At 38.5% G+C, this 21,262-nt stretch overlaps 1 protein-coding gene across 4 annotated transcripts in view; it reads right to left on the bottom strand.

The window, feature by feature from the left end:
* Positions 1-2,045: 2,045 nt before the first annotated feature.
* LOC120538769 (cytochrome P450 2B19-like) overlaps positions 2,046-21,262 on the bottom strand; it is a 46,071-nt gene continuing 26,854 nt past the window's right edge. For all 4 annotated transcript variants that reach the window (XM_039768229.1, XM_039768231.1, XM_039768230.1 and 1 more), the window contains 7 exons: positions 17,095-17,244; positions 12,155-12,315; positions 11,894-12,070; positions 9,872-10,013; positions 9,517-9,704; positions 4,947-5,088; positions 2,046-2,606 (listed from right to left, as the gene is read on the bottom strand). In XM_039768229.1, the coding sequence (XP_039624163.1) occupies positions 2,425-2,606; positions 4,947-5,088; positions 9,517-9,704; positions 9,872-10,013; positions 11,894-12,070; positions 12,155-12,315; positions 17,095-17,244 (1,142 nt within the window). In that variant the 3' untranslated portion in view covers positions 2,046-2,424. The remainder of the gene's footprint in view (positions 2,607-4,946; positions 5,089-9,516; positions 9,705-9,871; positions 10,014-11,893; positions 12,071-12,154; positions 12,316-17,094; positions 17,245-21,262) is intronic.

The raw sequence follows: 21,262 nt of genomic DNA, 5'->3' as shown, positions 1-21,262 counted from the left end.
TTGTTTGCCTTCTTAATGGCTTCCGAACACTGACAGGAAGTTGATAGTGTGGAGTTCACTATGACTCCTAAATCCTTCTCATAATGTGGACTTTTGATTTTCAGACCTCCCATTATGTCTTCACACTTAAAATTTTTACTTCCTCCATGTAACACTTTACATTTACTTACATTAAATTCCATCTTTAACAAATTTTCCCAAGCTGTCCTAATCCCTTTGTAATAAGACAACAAATTCAAGGTTATCTGGAAATCCACCTAGCCGGATGTCCACAATACTGTGCACATCATAAAACATAAGCCTACATAATGTTTTCTTTCTCCCCAGTTCATACTCAGAACAGCTTGAGTTTTTCAATTCCTGGACTTATAAAGTTGTTTCAAGTGTGGTGCAGTTCTGCTGGTCCATGTTATGATCAACAGGATAAGAGAAATTGTGTCATTAAATTGTATTTATTTTCAAAAATAAGAGTTACAAAAGAAATGTGATAATATGCAAATTAAATGTGGATTGTAGTATAAAAAAAAAAAAAAAAAACTTTAATAAGAAATACATTTATGCCATATATTAAAGAAAGAACTAAGATGTGTATTCCTACACCACACTATAAATCATTTCACTGCTTTTTTCCCATAACACAGTTTCCATTTACTGCCAGTGGAATCTGCAGAGGTACCAAAAGGCTAGTTAGCTGTACTAAGCATTCTTGTGGAATTGTGTTTGGCTGAAGATATTTGTATTAGGTTAAGGCTGTCAAATGCTGAATCCAGAACTACACTGCTCAAAAAAATTCAGGGAACACTTAAATCACACATTGGATAGCTCCATGTACAAAATATTCAAGTGGAAAACCTTTAGTGAGTAACACCGTGTAATACATTGAGAACAAAATGACGTAAGAGAGGTTGTATTGAGGGCTGCATTCAACATCACACTGAAAATCAAAGTCACAAATTGAAATCACAGGCTGATTCAACCTGTATGAATTTCATCATGGCAACTCATAATGCGACTCAGTAGTGTGAATGCACTCCCGACAGCGCCTTCACATGCTCCTGATGAGACGGCAGATGGTGTCCTGGGGAATCTCCTCCCAGATCTGAATCAGGGCATCATTGAGATCCTGGACAATCTGTGGTGCTAACTGGCGGCGTCAAAATTCACAGATAAAAAATGTCCCAGAGGTTCTCAATTGGATTCAGGTCTAGGGAACATGTGGGCGAGTCAATGGCATCAGTGCCTTCATCATCCAGGAACTCTGGCCACATGAGGCCGGGCATTGTCATGAGGAACCCTGGGCCCACTGCACCAGTGTGAGGTCTAACAATGGCTCTCAGGATTTCATCAGCAGTCAGGGTACCGTTGCCTAACATGTGGACACACCAAGGATAAGCCGCCCCAGACTGTCACTGACCCACCACCAACCTGGTCATGCGGGATGATGTTGTAGGCTACATAATGTTCACCATGGAGTCTCCTGTCTCTTTCACATCTGTCATGTGCTCAGTGAACCTGCTCTCATCTGTGAAGAGAACAGGGTGCCAGGGTGAAGCTGCCAATCGTGTATTATGTGGCAAATGCCAATCAAGCATTTTATATTTTATATTTAATATAAAATATTAACATAATATTTTATTTTTATTTTAATTCTTTTTATTTTAATATTTTTATTTTATTTTAATTCTTTTTATTTTATTTTAATTCTTTTCATTTTTATTACGATTTAATTTAATATTGTTTCTTTGTATCAGTATACTGCTGCTGGATTAGGTGAATTTCCCCTTGGGATTAATAAAGTATCTATCTATCTATCTATCTATCTATCAAGCAGTACAGTGATGAGCCGTGAGCACAGGTCCCACTAGAAGACGTTAGGCCCTCATGCCACCCTCATGGAGTCTGTTTCTGACAATTTGGTCAGAAAACTGAACACCAGTAGCCAGGTGAAGGTCATCAGTATCTCCTCTGCGCATGCTCTTCCTTCCATATGGACAGATAATTGGGCAGCGTCAATGTCGGACAACAGACAGCCATGACAATGTAAGTTTCCTCAATGCATGTTTACTTGGTGTTATGGTCATTTCTATATTTGTACATTGTGAACTCTGAGAGACCTATTCAATTCATTAGCAAACTAATGGGTTATAATCCAGCACTGTAACCATAATACCACACTGGTAACCTACAATTAAGATCACCACCACAATCACCAAAAATGATGGATTATCAATGTAAACAAATTCTTCTTTGTCTTGTTTACAACATTGTTACAACAGATTTTCACTTTACACTTGTACTAAGTCTCTCATCTACTTGATTCAAATACAATTTTCATACCATGCCTCCACATTTTAAGAAAACACCTTTAATAATGTATAGAAAATGGGAATATAAAGTTATGATTTGTACAATTCAGTGTCTTTGTTAACGGGGACTGACCAGTATCTTATAATGCTGGGGGACCTTTATGAAAGAACTTGCACGTGGAAGAAGACTGAGACTTTCAGGATCAACAGTGGCCATCACAGATAAATTCTGCAATAAGGTGCTGAGGAACAGGAAAAGCTCCATCTGTGCCAGGCCCTCACCCAAACAGACTCGTTTTCCTGAAAATGCATAAACCAAAAAAAAAAAAAAATGATGTAATAACTCAAGGCTCTTGCTAGATTATATGCAGAATGTAGCAAGAACTGCAGTTTGTGTTAATGGTAGCAAAGAAAGATTTGACATTGCAGAGTTCAGAGGTACACAGGTACACACTCCTTACCTGCCTCAGATTTGTGTGAGCCCACAGTAATAAAGCACAGGTATGATTTTTCTTTAAAAATCCTTATTGATTTTCAGCATGGACAGATGAAACAGAGTATAGGAGTCAGGTGGAGAAGTTTGTTTCTTGGTGCACAAAGAATTGTCTGCAACTAAACTTCAGCAAAACCAAGGAACTGGTTATTGGATTTTGCTGCACCCAGGAGCCTCAATGTCCAGTCACTATTCAAGGAGGGGATGTAGTGGTAGTATACTCCCCTACAAGTACTTGGTGATCCACATCAATGAGACGCTACTATATAAGATTGGCCGGATCAGGCTGTGTTCCTTTAATGTGGGTGGTGACATCCTTCACATCTTCTACAACTCTGTGATGGCCAGCGTGCTTTTCCTATGCTATGGTGTGCTGGGCCAGTAACATCACTAATAAAAAAGGGCAGGCTTAGTTATGGGATGCACTCTTAACCCCCTGGAACAATGGAGAGAATTAAAACAAAACTGAAGTCCATTATGAACAATGCTGCACATCCTCTCTCACACACTAACACTGAGGACTTCCAGCCAAAAAATTATTTAGCAGAAGTTTGTAGTTCCAGCCTCACTGGGTCACATGTTTTGGGCCTGTGCCAAATTAACATAATTCTGGACCAACATTTTTAAATGCCTTTCAGACAGCCTTGGTGCCACAATCCCTCCTAACCCACTAACAGCTGTGTTTGGTGGGCTTCCAGATGGGCTTAAAGTGAAGAAGGAAAAACAAACTGTGATTGCCTTTACTACACTTTTGGCACGTAGACTTATTTTGCGAAACTGGAAGAATCCTAACTCTCCCCTTTTAAATCAGTGGGTGACTGATGTTTTATATTATTTGAAACTGGAAAAAATAAAATTCTCACTTAGACGATCTGTGCAGAACTTTTTCAAAACATGGCAGGATCTAATCAATAACATTCTAGAATAAGCTTTTAAAGCACTGAGGAAGCAGATTCTCTCCCCATTTTCTTTTTCTTCTCCATGTATCTATATTCACTTATTAATTTATCTATTTACTTATTTTTACTAGGTTTAAGTTTTATTCGGATGCCCATGCTCTCTTTCTCGGGGGTGGGGGTGGATTTGTTTTTAATCCAATTCTTGTAAAATTGATCTATTTGTATGGAATGTTGTGTGATTTTAATAAAATCAATAAAACGTAAAGTAAAAAAAATAAAGTTTGTCAAGAAAACCTACTGGAGGCTTCTTCATACCTACTCCAATATGCCTGCATAATGCCTCACTGTAATAGTGACTGCCATGTTACAAGTTTTCTTTCTTATTAGTCATTCTGGTGTGTGTGTTCAGACTATCGTGTGAGTTTAAATATGTGTGTGTATAAATAAATAGAGTCCTAAATAAGGACCCCTGCTATAAAACAAACAAACAAACAAACAGTTTAAGTCTTAACCTGTTAAAAAAGGACTGCTTGGCAGGCTAAAGGGCAAGGACGCCATGAATACTGTAGTAGATGGCACCATAAACGGTAGAATTACCTACTTCCTGCAGGAAACATCCAAAACACTTTGCTGTGCTGTGTAGACTGATATTACTGTCTGTGAAGAATGTAAACACGACACCCAGGTCTTGTTAATGTAAAATGTACCTAAGCATTTTAGTTTACTTGAATCAAATGAATATAATATAAAGGTTGTGCAGTGGTAGTGCAGCTACCTTGCAGTAAGGACACCAAGGTTCATGTCTTGTGTCCTGCCTGCATGGAGTTTTCCTGTTCTCCCCTTGTCCTCATGGGTTTCCTCCCACTGTTCAAAGACATGCAGGTCAGGTGAACTGGCAATGCTAAACTGGCTCTAGTGTGTGTGCTCACCTTGTAATGGACTGGCACCCTCTTCAGGGTTTGCTCCTGCCTTATGCCCTATAATAGCAGGGATAGGCTCCAGCACCCAACTAAAAACTCCCCTGGTCTGAATTAAGCAGGTTGGAAAATGTCATGAGAAATTAACATACAGTTGTGCAAGCTGTTAGAAAAATTCTGGTACACCTAAAGTGTGTCATGATTAGGAGGGCTTAAAAATATCCAGGCAATACTGTACCTTCGTAAACCTACTAATGTGAAACCGATGAAGGAAAGCTTACAAGTCACACAGCTGAGGTTCTCAAAGAAAACACACAAAACATGAATTTACCTGTGGAAAATGGAATGAAAGCAGGATTCATTTTAAAGCATCCATTATCATCCAGAAAGTGTCCAGGATCAAAGGAATAAGGTGACTTAAAATGTATCTTGTCATGCAGGACTGAGTGCAGCAATGGCATCACCATGGTACCCTGCATTTCAAAAAATTAAGGTTTATTTCAGGAAGAATTTGAAGCTATAAAAGAATAAAATACTTCTGGAGATATGGTTTACTTTATCTAGCCCATCTATCTGCATGACATCTCCAAACATTAATAAAAGTTATAGATTTGGCATGTACAACGGTCATCCTACCTTCTGGGAGGAACTACACACTACACATTTTCTGCTAATATAACTATTCGTCATTTAGCCTTTCAAGACAGAAATCCCCAAAAGGTACTGGAAGTTCAACTCTGATGTCAATTTACAGGGAAAGAGTCATGTTTTTCTGTCTTTTAATAGCAAAAAACTGTATTTTTGCATAAATTAGCATTAATATTGCACTGGGGAAAGAACTTAAATCCGAAGAATCAACTTGGCAGTTAGAGGGCAGGCTGGTCAAGCACAACACAGCTCATGCTACAACATTAATTCATGAAATAGGAGTTTTTCTCCAATTCGTGGGATTTAAGAGAGCAAGGTCTAATATGAAGCTGTCGGCTTTGATCGAGATGTATTGAAAAACTATGATGGATGCAGCGTACTGGACATTCCTTTTAAAACGCAAAGCTCTTTCTTGACCCATGTTTCATTTTTGTTGACATTATCAAAGACTATGTGATAGTGCATTGATCAGTTTATCCAGTGAGATAAACTGCTTACCTTAAATAACATAGCTTCTTAGGGGAAGCAGGACATGTCCTGTGGCACCAGCTAATGTGTAATACAGCTGTTTTCTGTGTTGCAGAGGCTTTACACAAAGGTCTCCTCTTTGAAGAAAGACTTTGCTTTACTCAACTTATGTACAGTGCATCCGGAAAGCGCATCACTTTTTCCACATTTTGTTATGTTGCAGCCTTATTCCAAAATGGATTAAATTCATTTTTTTTCCTCAGCATTCTACACACAACACCCCATAATGACAACATGAAAAATGTTTACTTGAGGTTTTTGCAAATTTATTAAAAATAAAAAAACGGAGAAATCACATGTATATAAGTATTCACAGCCTTTGCCATGAAGCTCCAAATTGAGCTCAGGTGCATCCTGTTTCCACTGATCATCCTTGAGATGTTTCTGCAGCTTAATTGGAGTCCACCTGTGGTAAATTCAGTTGATGTGACATGATTTGGAAAGGCACACACCTGTCTATAGAAGGTCCCACAGTTGACAGTTCATGTCAGAGCACAAACCAAGCATGAAATCAAAGGAATTGTCTGTAGACCTCTGAGACAGGATTGTCTCGAGTCTCAAATCTGGGGAAGGTTACAGAAAACTTTCTGCTGCTTTGAAGGTCCCAATGAGCACAGTGATCTCCATCATCCGTAAGTGGAAGAGGTTTGAAACCATCAGGACTCTTCCTAGAGCTGGCTGGCCATCTAAACTGAGCGATCGGGGGAGAAGGGCTTTAGTCAGGGAGGTGACCAAGAACCCGATGGTCACTCTGTCAGAACTCCAGAGGTCCTCTGTGGGGAGAGGAGAACCTTCCAGAAGGACAACCATCTCTGCAGCAATCCACCAATCAGGCCTGTATGGTAGAGTGGCCAGACAGAAGCCACTCCTTAGTTAAAGGCACATGGCAGCCCGCCTGGAGTTTGCCAAAAGGCACCTGAAGGACTCTCAAACCATGGGAAACAAAATTCTCTGGTCTGATGAGACAAAGATTGAACTCTTTGGTGTGAATATCAGGCGTCACGTTTGGAGGAAACCAGGCACCGCTCATCACCAGGCCAATACCATCCTACAGTGAAGCATGGTGGTGGCAGCATCATGCTGTGGGGATGTTTTTCAGCGGCAGGAACTGGGAGACTAGTCAGGATAAAGAGAAAGATGACTGCAGCAATGTACAGAGACATCCTGGATGAAAACCTCCTCCAGAGCACTCTTGACCTCAGACAGGGGCGACGGTTCATCTTTCAGCAGGACAATGACCCTAAGCACACAGCCAAGATATCAAAGGAGTGACTTCAGGACAACTCTGTGAATGTCCTTGAGTGGCCCAGACAGAGCCCAGACTTGAATCTGATTGAACATCTCTGGAGAGATCTTAAAATGGCTGTGAACCGACGCTTCCCATCCAACCTGATGGAGCTTGAGAGGTGCTGCAAAGAGGAATGGGCGAAACTGGCCAAGGATAGGTGTGCCAAGCTTGTGGCATCATATTCAAAAAGACTTGAGGCTGTAATTGCTGCCAAAGGTGCATCGACAAAGTATTGAGCAACGGCTTTGAATACTTATGTACATGTGATTTCTCAGTGTTTTTATTTTTAATAAATTTGCAAAAACCTGAAGTAAACTTTTTTCACGTTGTCATTATGTGGTGTTGTGTGTAGAATTCTGAGGAAAAAAATGAATTTAATCCATTTTGGAATAAGGCTGTAACATAACAAAATGTGGAAAAAGTGATGCGCTGTGAATACTTTCCAGAAGTACTGTAAGTGTTGCCAGCACAAAACATGGATACACACATTGGCTGAATGTTAGGTTTTAAAACAAGGCTTTACCTTACTTAGGCAGTCAACAAATGAGGGCTTTTTTTGAAATCTATAGATGTGTTAGCATATCCTAGTCAAATAATTAATTGTAATTCAATCAGGACTTTCCTGTGGGAATCTCAATTACAAGCAAATTCTACAGAAATATAACATCTTATTTAGCGACAGCAGATGTTGACCCATGTGCCAGGCAAAACCATCAGAAAGGCCTCACTCCTACCTAGCAATTCGGAAACAACCTCCATGTTTTTTGTCTGCTTAGAAAACAACATGAGAGATGATGAATGAGAGAAAAATAGAAAGGATGTCTTTCTGATAATGCAGGCTATGCATGTTTAGTTTTTGACTCTTTTCTGATGTGTCCCTGAAAACCTCCGCAAAATGTCAGTTCATATTTCCTGTCCCATGTTAATTAGCACATGCAATGAAAATACTGATGAAATATTGATCAGTCTTGAGGACTCAGTCAGCATTTCCGTAAAATATAAAACCATTTTACAGTCCCTCCCTTTCAAAGATCCAAGAGGACAATGGGAAAAGAATCTCTCACTCAACATATCAGAAAAAGATTGGAAGGCAGCAATACACAGAATTCACTCGAGCTCCATATGTGTAAAGCATACAATTATTCAACTTAAAGTTATATATTGAGCACATCTGTCTCGCTTAAAATTGCCCAAAATGTTTCCCGGGCAAGATCCAACCTGCAAACGCTACAATCGAGCTCCAGCCTCATTAAGCCATACGTTGGGACCAAAATCTTTAAATGCCTATTAGACAGCCTTGGTGCCACAATCCCTCCTAATCCATTAACAGCTGTGTTTGGTGGGCTTCCAGAGGGGCTTAAAGTGGAGATGGACAAACAAACTGAAATTGTCTTTACTTCAATATTGGCACGTAGACTTATCTTGCTCAACTAGAAGAATATTAACTCTCCTTTTCTAAGTCAGTGCGTAACCAATGTTATATACTATCTAGTTGGAAAAGATGGAAAAAATCAAATTCTCACTTAGAGGATTGGTACAAAACTTTTTCAAAACTTGTCAGGATCTGATCAATAACATTTTAGAATAAGCATTTAAATTGAGGAAGTGGATTATCTCCCCTCTTCTTTTATTCATTTATTTATTTACATATTTTTACTATTATTAAAGTTTTACTCTGCTGACCTAGGTCTGTATCTCATGGGCAGGCTTTGGTTTATTTCAAAACAGTTTTGTTAAACTTGAGTTGCTTATATGGAATGTTATTTGATGTTAATAAAATTAATAAAATACTAAATAAATAATTAGCACATGCAAGTAACTGTGCTCAGTATATGTGACAATAAAGACCTTGTAAACCTAACAGAATTCCATGAAAGTGCTTTAACACACTTTACCAGCAATTATTTACTAGCTAGGCACCAAAAGATGTGCAAGCTGGAAAATATGTACAAGGTAAGCTTAATATTAATATCAGTGCTATCTGCTCTCACCATGTTTTAAAAACTTTTTATTTCATGTGCTACCAAATAACTTGTCTGATTAATTGGGAAAAAAAAATGTAAATGAAAGTCCATTTACTTTATATAGAAGTTAAATAGTTGAGCTGGGTAGCGTTTGAGTATCTTGTGATCGCCCACAGTGCTTTTCAAATTATAAGTCAAGTTAATTCAGATGATCAACTTGTTTGATTATAACACTGGCTCTCTTCCAACCAAGTTAGGTTCTTTATTCCCGAAGGAAATTTACTACGCAGATTAAAATTTCCACAGATCCAATTTAATCTATTTTATGATGGATGTGTTGGCATGGGAAATGAAGGTATATATATTTTAAGAATTTAATATCCCCAATATTTAATTTATTAAGGAAGTCATGGGACAAGACAAAGCTGTCAGGTCAGTCTTTGTTAACTTTCAGAGTAGAAAAAGCAGCTCACCTCTGGGATCACGTAGCCTCTGAAGTGGGTGTCCTCAGTGGTCGCATGTGGCACACACATTGGGACCAGATCACCCAACCGCTGGATTTCATGCATAACTGCACACATATAAGGCATCTTCCTTCTGTCCACCATGGTAGGTGAACGCTGATGGCCAATTACCTCGTCAATCTCTTTTTTAATTTTCTCTAATTAAATCAAGAAACAAACTCTAACAGATGATCCAACTCTTTACGAGTAAAATGAATAATATGGTATAATAAAAAAGGCAAACTCAAAAGCATCAGGATACATGATTATTAATGAATTCACATGAATATTTAGAAGGTTATGAATGGAGACTTAATTGACCTACCTTGAATGTGAGGATATTTAATTAAAATCAGCAATGCAAATTGCAGTGTGGTTCTGGTGGTCTCTGTAGCAGCCAGAAAGAGATCCAAAAGGGACTGCAACAGGTTAGTGTGGTGAAAAGGTGTCTCAGGATTATTCATTTCCTTAAGAAAACATAAATGTTAGTTAAGAAGGAGCATTTCAAAACTTGCTATACACAGGTTTACATCTTGCCTGAAGAAGGGACCTGAGTTGCCTCGAAAGCTTGCATATTGAAATCCTTTTAGTTAGCCAATATAAGGTGTCATTTTGCTTGGCTTTTCTTTACAGGTGTCCTAAGATAACCCTGAAAAATTTGTATATGATAATTAAATTAGTAACCCCCATGGTGTTTTCTTGGCAGTGCTCCTCTTTTGGAATTGAAAAACTTTTACAAAGAAGAGCAGTGGAACCGTCCTTCTAAAATAAAAGCTCAGATACACATCTACTGTATATTACCTTAACTGCTTTGGATTTGTTATTCCGCAAAATCTGAGTATCATCAGCAAATAAGCAAAACTAAAACACCAGGTATCTTCTAAAATAAAGAAAAGATCCTGAAAAAGTTTCATTTTACATTACGTGCACCTATTTTAATTTATGATTTAAACCATCTTAGCTTGACATTGTGCACAGTGATATTAGGCTTGTGTGCAGCTTTCATGTAGGCTCCCAATCCACAGTTCTTGTGCTGAGGTTACTTCAAGAGGCAGTTTGGAACTGTGGTATGTGTCCCCACATTTATGTGGTATATCTGCTACTTTGTGGCTAAGCTGTTCTTGCTCATAGATGCTTCCATTACACAGTAATAGCACTTACAGTTGACCAAGGCAGATCTAGCTGAGCAGACATTTCACATACTTACTTGTGGCCAAGATGGCTTTTATGACAGTGCCACGTTAATGATCTCTGAGCTCTTTATGATCCATTCTACTGCCAATGTTTGTCAATAGAGATTTCACGGCTATGTGTTTGATTTATACACCTATTAATGTTGGTTCTGGCTGAAACTCCTGAACTCAATTTTGAGTGTGTCCACATGCATTTGGCCATACAGTATAGTGTTGTGGCCCACCAAGCTGGCACCACCAGCTGAACCCAATACAGATATGCGTGGGACACAAGTCCAATGCACCTTTTGATTTTATTTTCTTTTTCCCTTCCCCATTCTCCACAAGTATAACACAGTCCCGGCACAAGCACAGCACAAGCAATGAATCCCTTCTTTTACTCTTTTACTTCTCCTCCTTCACTCCTCGGGTCTTCCTCCTCCCGAGTCTGTCTCCCCAAGTAGTGGCTGCTTTTATAACACACCTGGAAGTGCTCCAGGTGCTTGATTACTCGTTTCCGGGAGCACTTCCGGGTGTGGCGGAAGAACTGCCCATAAGGCCTCAGCAGCTCCTGCTGCAGCACCCCCTGGTGGTGCCTGAGGATACCAACAGGGCTGCACCACACTCCAACTCCCATGAAGCCCTGTGGGAGTCTGAGGCACTACTAAAACCCAGGGGGTTGCTATCTAGTGTCCCAGGGGAGGTAACGCTCTGGCCACGCTTGCTCCCCTGGTCCTCCCAGCCGGGCAAGGGTCTCACGCTACAGTGTATATTGCTCAAAAAATTAAGAGAACCCTTAAACATCACAGTCCACGTTTCAAGCATCAATCTGTCCAGTTAATGTACGCGATCGTGAATCAACTTCACCTGCTTTTGTGTAAATGAAAGTGACAACAGGCGCACTAGAGACGCAACAGCAAGACACCTAAAAAAGGGAATAGTTTAGCAGGTGGTGGCTACCTAGTTGTTCTCTCCTTATTCTTCATTACTGATTCTTTTCTTGTTTTTGGTTTTGCTGATGTCTACAGTACTCATTTACTAGATATTCTACTCAATTTCTGCATTTCAGACCCAACCAAATGAGGAAATTTGAACTACCCATTTATTATCTGCAGAAACTGGAGAGGTGCTAGAGATGCATATGGCATCAATTCATCAAATTTCTGATTATTCACCTGCTTCATTTTGATGAGGAACATGTCAATATAATCTCGAGGGCTGTCAGCACACAGTGTCTCTCGGTGTTCCTCTACAACTTTAGCAAGGAATTGCATAAATTCAGCATGTAGGTCCAAAGTAGATTTGAGGGGTCCAGGCACAAAACTGACGAGTTTTGGAAAAATGTTGTACATCTTAAGAAAAAAATAAAAAATAAATAAATGTGATAAAAGGAATGGGAAAGTCTTAGGCTAAAAGTCAAAAATTTATACCGGTACCTGCACAGAAGTGCAGCTGAACAGATATGTAAATTTGTTAATGATATCCAATAAGTGGGCAAAATTTTCATCACTGTATTCAAAGCGTTTTCCAAACATGATGGAGCAGATAATATTTGACACAGCTGGAGTCAGAAAAACAGTGGGATCGCAGGGTGAACCTACAGAAATAAAACTAGGGTAGATAAGTAGAAAAGTGATACAGCCATATCTTTAAGTCACTTAAAGGAAAAAAAAAGTTATATATCTTACAAATAGGACATAATTTCAAATCCAGAATTTTGAGATTAGATTACATTTGTGAATAAAAAGAGGGCAAAATGCAACCTGAACAATACAATCCTAACATTAGAACGCTCGCACATAGAATATGTGACTGATATGAAGGTAGCAGGTATACATATTTATAGATTTTTCTTATTTTTTTAACTCACAGGCAACATTTCAGTTTGGTTCAATAGCACACTTTAGAGACCACAATTGATGTGTTTAGTATCGAATTGATATGAAGGTGCTGGAAATGCAGTTGTACTTGATTACCTATCTAGTAAAATTGTGACATAAAGCAATAAATAAATAGGACAGGTCAGAAATAATCCTTAAGAAATAACTCTTAAATTTGTAATAGGCTTACTTTAGAAACTTGGCCTAAAATGTGGTTACTTGGGTAGAAACGTTTTGATGTGTATGCCGAATGGTTAATACTTGCTTCCAGCTATATTTTCAAAGAACAAACTGTTTTCTATTATTGGCACCTATGAAAGCTTTTTAATTAGATTAGTGGAAATTCTCTCTACTGAATACGAAAACTTTGAACTATTCCTACCTCAGTCTGAACAAGTTCGACTAACCACTATGGTTTTAATGTAAACCTCTTAAGGCGAAAATCTCCTTAGTTATCTTTTTCAAGTGCAAACATTTTTCTTGACAGCTGTACGAGGTGTGGCAGAAAGTACAGAAAGTACCAAAGTTTTTATTTTTTTCAAACATCAATGTTATCCCCTTCAAAGTAGTTCCCTTGGGCAGCTACACACCGATGGAGACGTTGTCCCCACTGTTGGTAGCAGCGCTGGAAGTCTTCAACCGGTATGGTCTTCAGCATGTCCGTTACACTCTTTTGGATGTTTTCTAAAGTCCCGAAATGACGTCCTTCGAGGACATTTTTCAGTTTAGGAAAAAGGAAAAAGTCACATGGACTGAGGTCAGGTGAATAAGGGGGCTGGGGAACCACCAAAAATTCTGTTATGGAGAGGGCAGTGTGACATGGGACGTTGTCATGATGGAGCATCCATTTGTCTGCAATGTCTGGTCTCACTTGAATGACCCTTTTTCTGAGCCTTTCAAGGACGTCTTTATAAGAATTATCCAAGCTTAACACAAAATTTAATGGCACAACGTTGCTCCAAATTCCGCTGTTCCATTTTGCGTGACGCACAACCAAAAACACAACTTCGCTAATAGCAGTCACAAAAATCTCGTAGTTAACGGAAGGAGTTGAAACTTGCACTGAGCTATGGGAGGGTACTGATATACGTGCCTTATCAAGGACAACAGCGCAGCGTTGCCAGATCGCTTGCAGTGTTGCCAGTCTCATTACTTTTCTGCAACACCTCGTATTTCAAGAAGTGACCTGTCAACCAATAACGTAATGAAGAAAAATAATAAACCATTTATTGCCTCCTTAAAGCCTCCTAGGTACAGCGCATACTTAGTGCCTGCTCACAAGGAGAAGCTCATTAGTTCTTTGATAACATAAAATGCCAAAATATCATTTGTCAGATAAATAGGCAAAGCTGCTGCAAGCACCGAATTGGAATTTTTAACAAAGAGTGATCAGTGATCTCACCTAGATGAAAGAATAATCCTTGAAATGTTTCATGGCATTTGTTCGTATTGTGTCCAAATTGCTAAAGAACAAGCAGAAGTGAGCATTTCTGTCATTGCCAGTGACAATAGAGGGCAGTATGCCACAATATTGTGTGTGGAGCCCCTGACCAAGTCACTAATTTGTTACCAATATATGTTGAATACGTTGTAGGACAAGGTTAAACATGCCTGGTCTCTTCCATTTTATTAGGTGACAGCAAAAGAGCCTTTCTTATCTATGTAAATAAAATCATAAACAATTTGTTTGTTCATCAGTCATGCAAAAAAAGACTGAGCTCACCAAATGTTGCATGTGTGTGATCACTGATACAACTTATAAACACAGGGTATATGACATATTGAGGAGTGGGATTGTAATGGAGAGGGGGCAACCCTAAAATCAGTGCCGATACAGAGACTACAATTCCCATCATGCTGCAGGAGTGTTCTGGGGCTGATGGGAGGACACCAGTGTGCACAAGGCCAAAGTGGCATCTCATCTAAGACTGCTGTGCTTTCTTGCCATCTAATTTGGATAAAAATTTAATTTCCTTACCGGACTATAGCTTTTCTCAAAGAGTACATCTTCTCGTAGGTTGTATTTGAGCCATTACAAATTTCCAAAAGACAGTTTTGAATCCTTTTTTGGACCAGAGCATTTCTCAGAAGTGATGCCAAAGCCATAAAAAGGTATGTTTCTTCATTTGGATATTCAAAATACTTTTTCCAAAACCACCTTAGTGGTGAGCTTTGCATTTTGTCAAATTGCAAGCAGAAAGATGTTTAGTGGGCGGCACGGTGGCACAGTGGTAGCGCTGCTGCCTCACAGTTAGGAGACTCGGGTTCGCTTCCCGGGTCCTCCCTGCGTGGAGTTTGCATGTTCTCCCCATGTCTGCGTGGGTTTCCTCCCACAGTCCAAAGACATGCAGGTTAGGTGGATTGGCGATTCTACATTGGTGTGTTTGTGTGTGTCCTGCGGTGGGTTGGCACCCTTCCCGGATTGGATTCCTGCCTTGTGCCCTGGGATTGGCTCCAGCAGACCCCCGTGACCCTGTGTTCGTAGTCAGTGGGTTGGAAAATGGATGGATGGAAGATGTTTAGCTTCAATTTTGTGAAACAGCATGCAAAAGGGATCTCAGCTGCTTTGCTCACAACTACCTATTATTATGTGATGTTATGTTTTGCATAACCAATGGAGCAAGATTCTTGCCATTGGACTAAGACATCAGCAGCTTGCTTCCTGTTGGTCAAATGTGCAAACAGAAATTTCATTACACAGTGTACACGTGACAATAACTGAAATGAACAGGTGACACTACAATTTGTCAAAAATAAACCTTACATTTTTGAAGAAGTCAACATTATTGCACAGCTGCTTATCATTACAAAGTGTGATAAAGATACAGTAAGCCACAATGAAACTAGATGCAATTGTTTTTAGTGTACGATGAATTGCTATTCACAATATAGTAGAAAGAGTATGACAGAGGATGACATTTGGAACTTTTATTGTTTCTTGATGGTTGACATTTACCAAAGTCCATAAGAGGCAGAGAAATTTCATATTAATAACATTATCTCATAACACTGATGATGCAGTCTCCTGTAATAATAAAGAGACCTAAAGTGATGTCTGTGAACACCAATATTATCTCTCTATTATAAAAGGAAATCCTGAGACGAGACTTTTTCAAAGAGATAATTTCCCGTGAGACGAAACTTTGGCCATGAGATTTTTTCAAGTCATGCCCTCCTCTCAACCATATTCAACCACGTACACAGCCCTCTCACCTCTCATCCGTGTGAATGCTTTTGACAAATACAGTTCCTGCTCTCTTAGCTCTTCTAAATTTTTACGTTTTCCTCACTTTAAGTTCCCAATAAAAGACGACTCATTATGTCCAAATCTTTTTGAAGAATTTCATCACGAAGGGTTATCAACAGAAAAAATGAGTACACTGGCAATCCTAGCACCGAGAAATGATGAAGTCAAATGAATTAATGCGAAAATTGTTGATCAGTTACATGGCAAATTGGTTGAACGCGTATCAATAGACTATGCTAAAATAATTGGTGGTGATCGTGTGGAAGATGAAAACAACAACTTACAATGTCCCGAAGAATATTTACAACCATTAACACCGTCCGTCTTCCACTGCCCGAATTACTGTTGAAAGAAGGATGTATCCAAGAAAGGTGATGTAATACATCTCCCGTGGATAACATTAGACACCAAAGGAGATCTTGATATGCCATTTATATTAAAACATTAACAGTTTCCTGGTAGAATAGCTTTTGCAAAGACAATTAATAAATCACAGAGAAAATCATTCGAAAAAGTTGGTTTATTTATTAGATAGAAAGAAACAAAATTCACTCACGGGGAGTTATACTGTACGTTGCGTTGTCATGATGTAAGTCCAAACAAAGAATCAAAATTCAATGCGATGCTGACGAAAATTTAATTCAAAAAATATTTTTTTACTGAAGTTTTACAGTAAAAGTGTAAGTTTAAAAAGTATTTGCGTGTTAATTTCAAATCCAAACAGAACAAAATCGTATAATGCAACAAATAACTCTAATGCAACATGAAATATTATTACATTTTACTATTTTTTAATACGGTTAATTACTGACTGTAATATAAAATAGTTAGTTCTATTATGCATATGTAACAATTCCCATGAAAATAATCTGTTTAAATTGTACATCTGCATGCCCATATGCAAGTGGTTGAACCGCAAAGTGGCTAACGCGTAGCGACGGCCCGAGGGTTGGCGAGCGAAGCGAGCAGGGGGCTAAGCCCCGTAGTTTCTATTAAGAGAAATTACTATTAAAGCAGAAATATCAATCGAGTGATTGCTTGTATTATTTGTCCTGTGAATGTGTATCTTTGTTTTTTATTTTTCCACTGCTCTGTTAATCTGACTTTTCCCTTGAGATTAACAAAGTTTATCTAATCCAATTTAAAGAGTATTCACAATTTGTTTATTATTTATTTTCAGACAGTGTTAAACATGTTACACTCATTCCTAATAACTTTTTTTGAACAATGAAACTTCTCCAAGTCGTACCTTTAGTTTTTCGTAGATTTTCCACCAGGTGCTGAGCCTCTTCTTGTATATATTCTTCAATGCTGTGCTTTCCCATACCAAAATCCCGCAGAGTGGTGAGTGAAAACCTGCGTACTTCTCTCCAGTCGTCTCCATTGGAGTTGATCAACCCTACAAGAGAGAGCCAATAATCTTTAAAACTAAGTGTGCAGCAGTCAAAAGTCAGCTAAGCTTGATTCAGTAGAAATTAACAAACTGAACATGATTGTGTAAAAAGACAGTTTGCTGTCATTCCAAATCTGTGATTAAAAATATACAGCGCATATGCATGTGATGTCAAACACGTGCGAGTAGGAGGACGTTGTGTGGACCAAGTAAAGGTAATTCTACGCCAGGCAGCAGGAGTCAGAGTGCACTAAACCTTCTGCTATTATCTCTTCAGACCAGCCGTGGGAAAACCTATCTGAACCAAGAACGTCACTTCTGGTTCTGGCGCCCAGAAGAACGTCACTCCCAGTTCTGTCGCCAAGACTAATGCCAAGAAAACATCACTTCCGGTCACCCTACATCACTTCCTGTATGACCACATAAAACCTCCATCTTTTTCCAACCTTGATCAGTTCTGTTTTGGACTCCGTACTATCAACATCTCAATTTGAACTTAAAGAATCCTTTGCAGCTAGGAATATTATACAGGTAGCTGCCCCAAACCTTTTTCTACGTATGTCGAGTCTCTTCCTTTTACAGTGATCACTGTAAATTAACTATAACTTTAATATGTACTGCTTATTTTATAGCATACTCCACCTGTAGTCCAAGTGCACCTACTGTTCTTCTCAGGAGTTATATATGCCGAACAGCTTCAGGTGAACATACGTATACAGTACACTTGATAACATTCTCAGGATATATTGCTCTTAATTTTCCTCTGATGGCTTACTAGTCACAGCAGATAGCAGATTGCAGACTCAAATAAGATCTAACACCCGTGCACACGCAGACCACGGTAAGGTCACTTTTAACAGCCACATCTCCACACTCAGCCTTCACTGGTCATTTATTTTTTATTTTTTTTTTTTTTTTTTAATTTATTTATTAATTTTATTACAATCAATACATAGCAATCAAGTTTTTACAAAAAAAAAAAAAAGAATTATGCTAAGAACAGATCGATCCCCACCCTTGAGAGAGAGAGCAAGCCAAACGGTGTAAAATTTAAGGCTTTTAAAAATACCTAAATCAACAAATTCTCTGTGCTTTATAAAATCATTTCAAAATATTACTGATTAGATCCTGCCATGTTTTGAAAAAAGTCTGCACAGATCCTCTAACTGAGTATTTGATTTTTTCCAATTTTAAATAATATAACACATCAGTTTCCCACTGACTTAAAGAGGAGAGTTTGGGTTCTTCCAGTTTATCAGAATAAGTCTGCGTGCCAACAGTGTAGTGAATGCAATCACAATTTGTTTGTCTTTCTCCACTTTAAGACCCTCTGGAAGAACCCCAAACACAGCTGTTAATGGGTTAGGAGGGATTGTGAGTCCAAGACTGTCTGAGAGGTAATTAAAATTTTTGTCCAGAATAATGTTAATTTGGAGCAGGCCCAGAACATGTGACCTAGTGAGGCTGGGGCTTGGTTGCAACGTTCGCAGGTTGGATCATGCCCTGGAAACATTTTGGAGAGTTTTAGTCGAGACAGATGTGCTCGATATATAATTTTGAGTTGTATAATTGTATGCTTTGCATATGGAGCTTGAGTGAATTCTCTGCATTGCTACTTTCCACTCCTTTTCTGATATATTAATTGAGAGGTCATTTTCCCAGTGTCCTCTTGGATCTTTGAAAGGAAGGGATTGTAAAAGGATTTTATATATTGTAGAGATGGAGTCTAACTCCTTGAAATTGAGCAATAATTTTTCCAGCGTGGATGAGGGTGCAAGATGAGGAAAATCTGGAAGGTTCTGTTTAACAAAGTTCCTGATTTGAAGATAGTGAAAGAAATTTGTAGCTGGAATGTTAAATTTGGAACGTAATTGTTCATAGGATGCAAAGACGTTGTCTATATAAAGATCTCTAAGCAAGTTAATTCCAAATTTTTTCCAGATATTAAAAACTGCATATGTTTGTGAGGGTTGAAAGAGGTGGTTCTTTTGCAGGGTGCCACAGAAAGAAGCTTCTCCGTCTTAAAATGCTTTCTACATTGGTTCCAGATTCTAAGTGAGTGTAGCACAATTGGGTTATTAGTGTATTGCCGATAGCGTGTGTTTATTGGAGCACAAAGCAAGGAATACAAAGAAGTACTGCAGGATTTTACTTCTATTGCGGTCCATGCCTGTGTATGTTCTTCTATTTGTGTCCAGGTTCTTATCGACTGTATATTTGCCCCAGTAATAAAACTGGAAGTTAGGTAGAGCCATGCCACCTTCTGCCTTTTGTCTTTGTAGGGTCGCTCTTTTGATGCGTGGATGTTTAGAATTCCAAATAAATGAGGTTATTGTTGAATCTAATTGCTTAAAGAACGATTTATTAATGTATATTGGTATGTTTTGAAATAAAAAAAGGAGCTTAGGAAGAATATTCATCTTAACAGTGTTAATTCTTCCAGCTAGTGTGAGATGAAGGGTTGACCATCTATGCAAGTCTTGTTTAATTTTTTCCATACAGACGACGAAATTTTGTTGATAAAGAGCTTTATGTTTACTTGTGATGTTTACCCCGAGGTATTTAAACTGTTCTGCAATGATAAAAGGAAGGGTGTCTAATCTAATATTATATGCTTGCGAATTCACGGAAAGAGTACACTTTTATTCAGATTAATTCTGAGACCAGAGAGCTTTTGAAATTCTGTGAGTGCTGCTAAGACTGCAGGCACAGAATTTTCTGGGTCCGATATATACAGTACCATGTCATCTGCATATAATGAGATTTTCTGTTCCAGTCCTTCTCTGCTAATCCCCTTTATCTGATCAGTATTTCGACAATGTATTGCCAGTGGTTCAATGGCAATTGCAAACAGCAGTGGTGACAAAGGGCATCCTTGTCTTGTGCCACGTTCTAGTTTAAAGTAGTCTGAGCAAATGTTATTGATGCAAACTGAAGCTTCTGGGTTAGTATACAGTAATTTAATCCATGCACAAATGTCCGGGCCAAACCCAAACTTCTCCAAAATAGTAAAAGGTATTTCCATTCAATCATGTCGAATGCTTTTTCTGCATCCAATGATAATAATATTTCTGGGGTGTTTGATTTAGTTGGTGAGTATATTACATTAAACAGGCGTCGAAGATTTGAAGATAAGTGTCGGCCCCTAATAAATCCAGTTTGGTCTTGTGATATTATTGAGGGAGCACTTTCTCCATCCTTCTAGCTATGATTTTAGAGAGTATTTTAACGTCGTTATTCAGAAGTGAAATTGGTCTGTATGATGCACATTGTAATAAGTCCTTATTTTGTTTTGGAAAGACAGTGATTAGTGCTTGGCGAAAGGTTTGTGGAAGAGATTGCTTATCTCTGGCTTCTGTAAATGTTGCTAATAGGAGGGGAGCTAGCTGAGCGGAGAATTTCTTGTAAAACTCTGCAGGGTAGCCATCAGGGCCTGCTGCTTTTCTTCACTGGTCATTTATTGATGCTATTGTTATGGGGTTGCAACTCTATTGCTTGTTCTTTCTCAGCACTGTGTACAGAGTAATATACTGTAATCAGTTTAAGAACCTAATTTTTCTTTTTTAAAGAGGAAGTTTGCCATATAAAAACATGAAAACAATTTCCATATCAAGTCAATTTATTCCTGTATAGCATAATTCTGTGTAAAAGGCCAGAATATATACACATTTAAATGCAGAGCATAGTTGAACAAAACAGAAAGCAACAAATTCTGAAAACACTTGAATTAAGTTCTCAATAGATCTTAATATTATTAATTATATAGTAGTCTGAATATAGTAAAATGAGATTAAACCAAAATGAAAATCCATTCTTGGCCGTTTTCGTGCAGCTACACCCATAGCACTCCAATTAATCAATTTATTCTTTGTTACTTACCAGTAATTCAATTTATGATGCAATTACTGTATTTAATGTACATTTTGAAACATTTAATATCATTTTTATGAAAGGGCGTTTTCATCAACGCTGACTAAATATCTTACAGCATTTATATTATAGTGCCTGGGTAGTTTTCACATCT

Source organism: Polypterus senegalus, chromosome 11 (genome assembly GCF_016835505.1).
Source record: "Polypterus senegalus isolate Bchr_013 chromosome 11, ASM1683550v1, whole genome shotgun sequence".
Classification (NCBI taxonomy): Eukaryota; Metazoa; Chordata; class Cladistia; order Polypteriformes; family Polypteridae; genus Polypterus; species Polypterus senegalus.
Note: the sequence above shows the minus strand (reverse complement) of the source record. Positions and strands in the feature narration are given on the sequence as shown.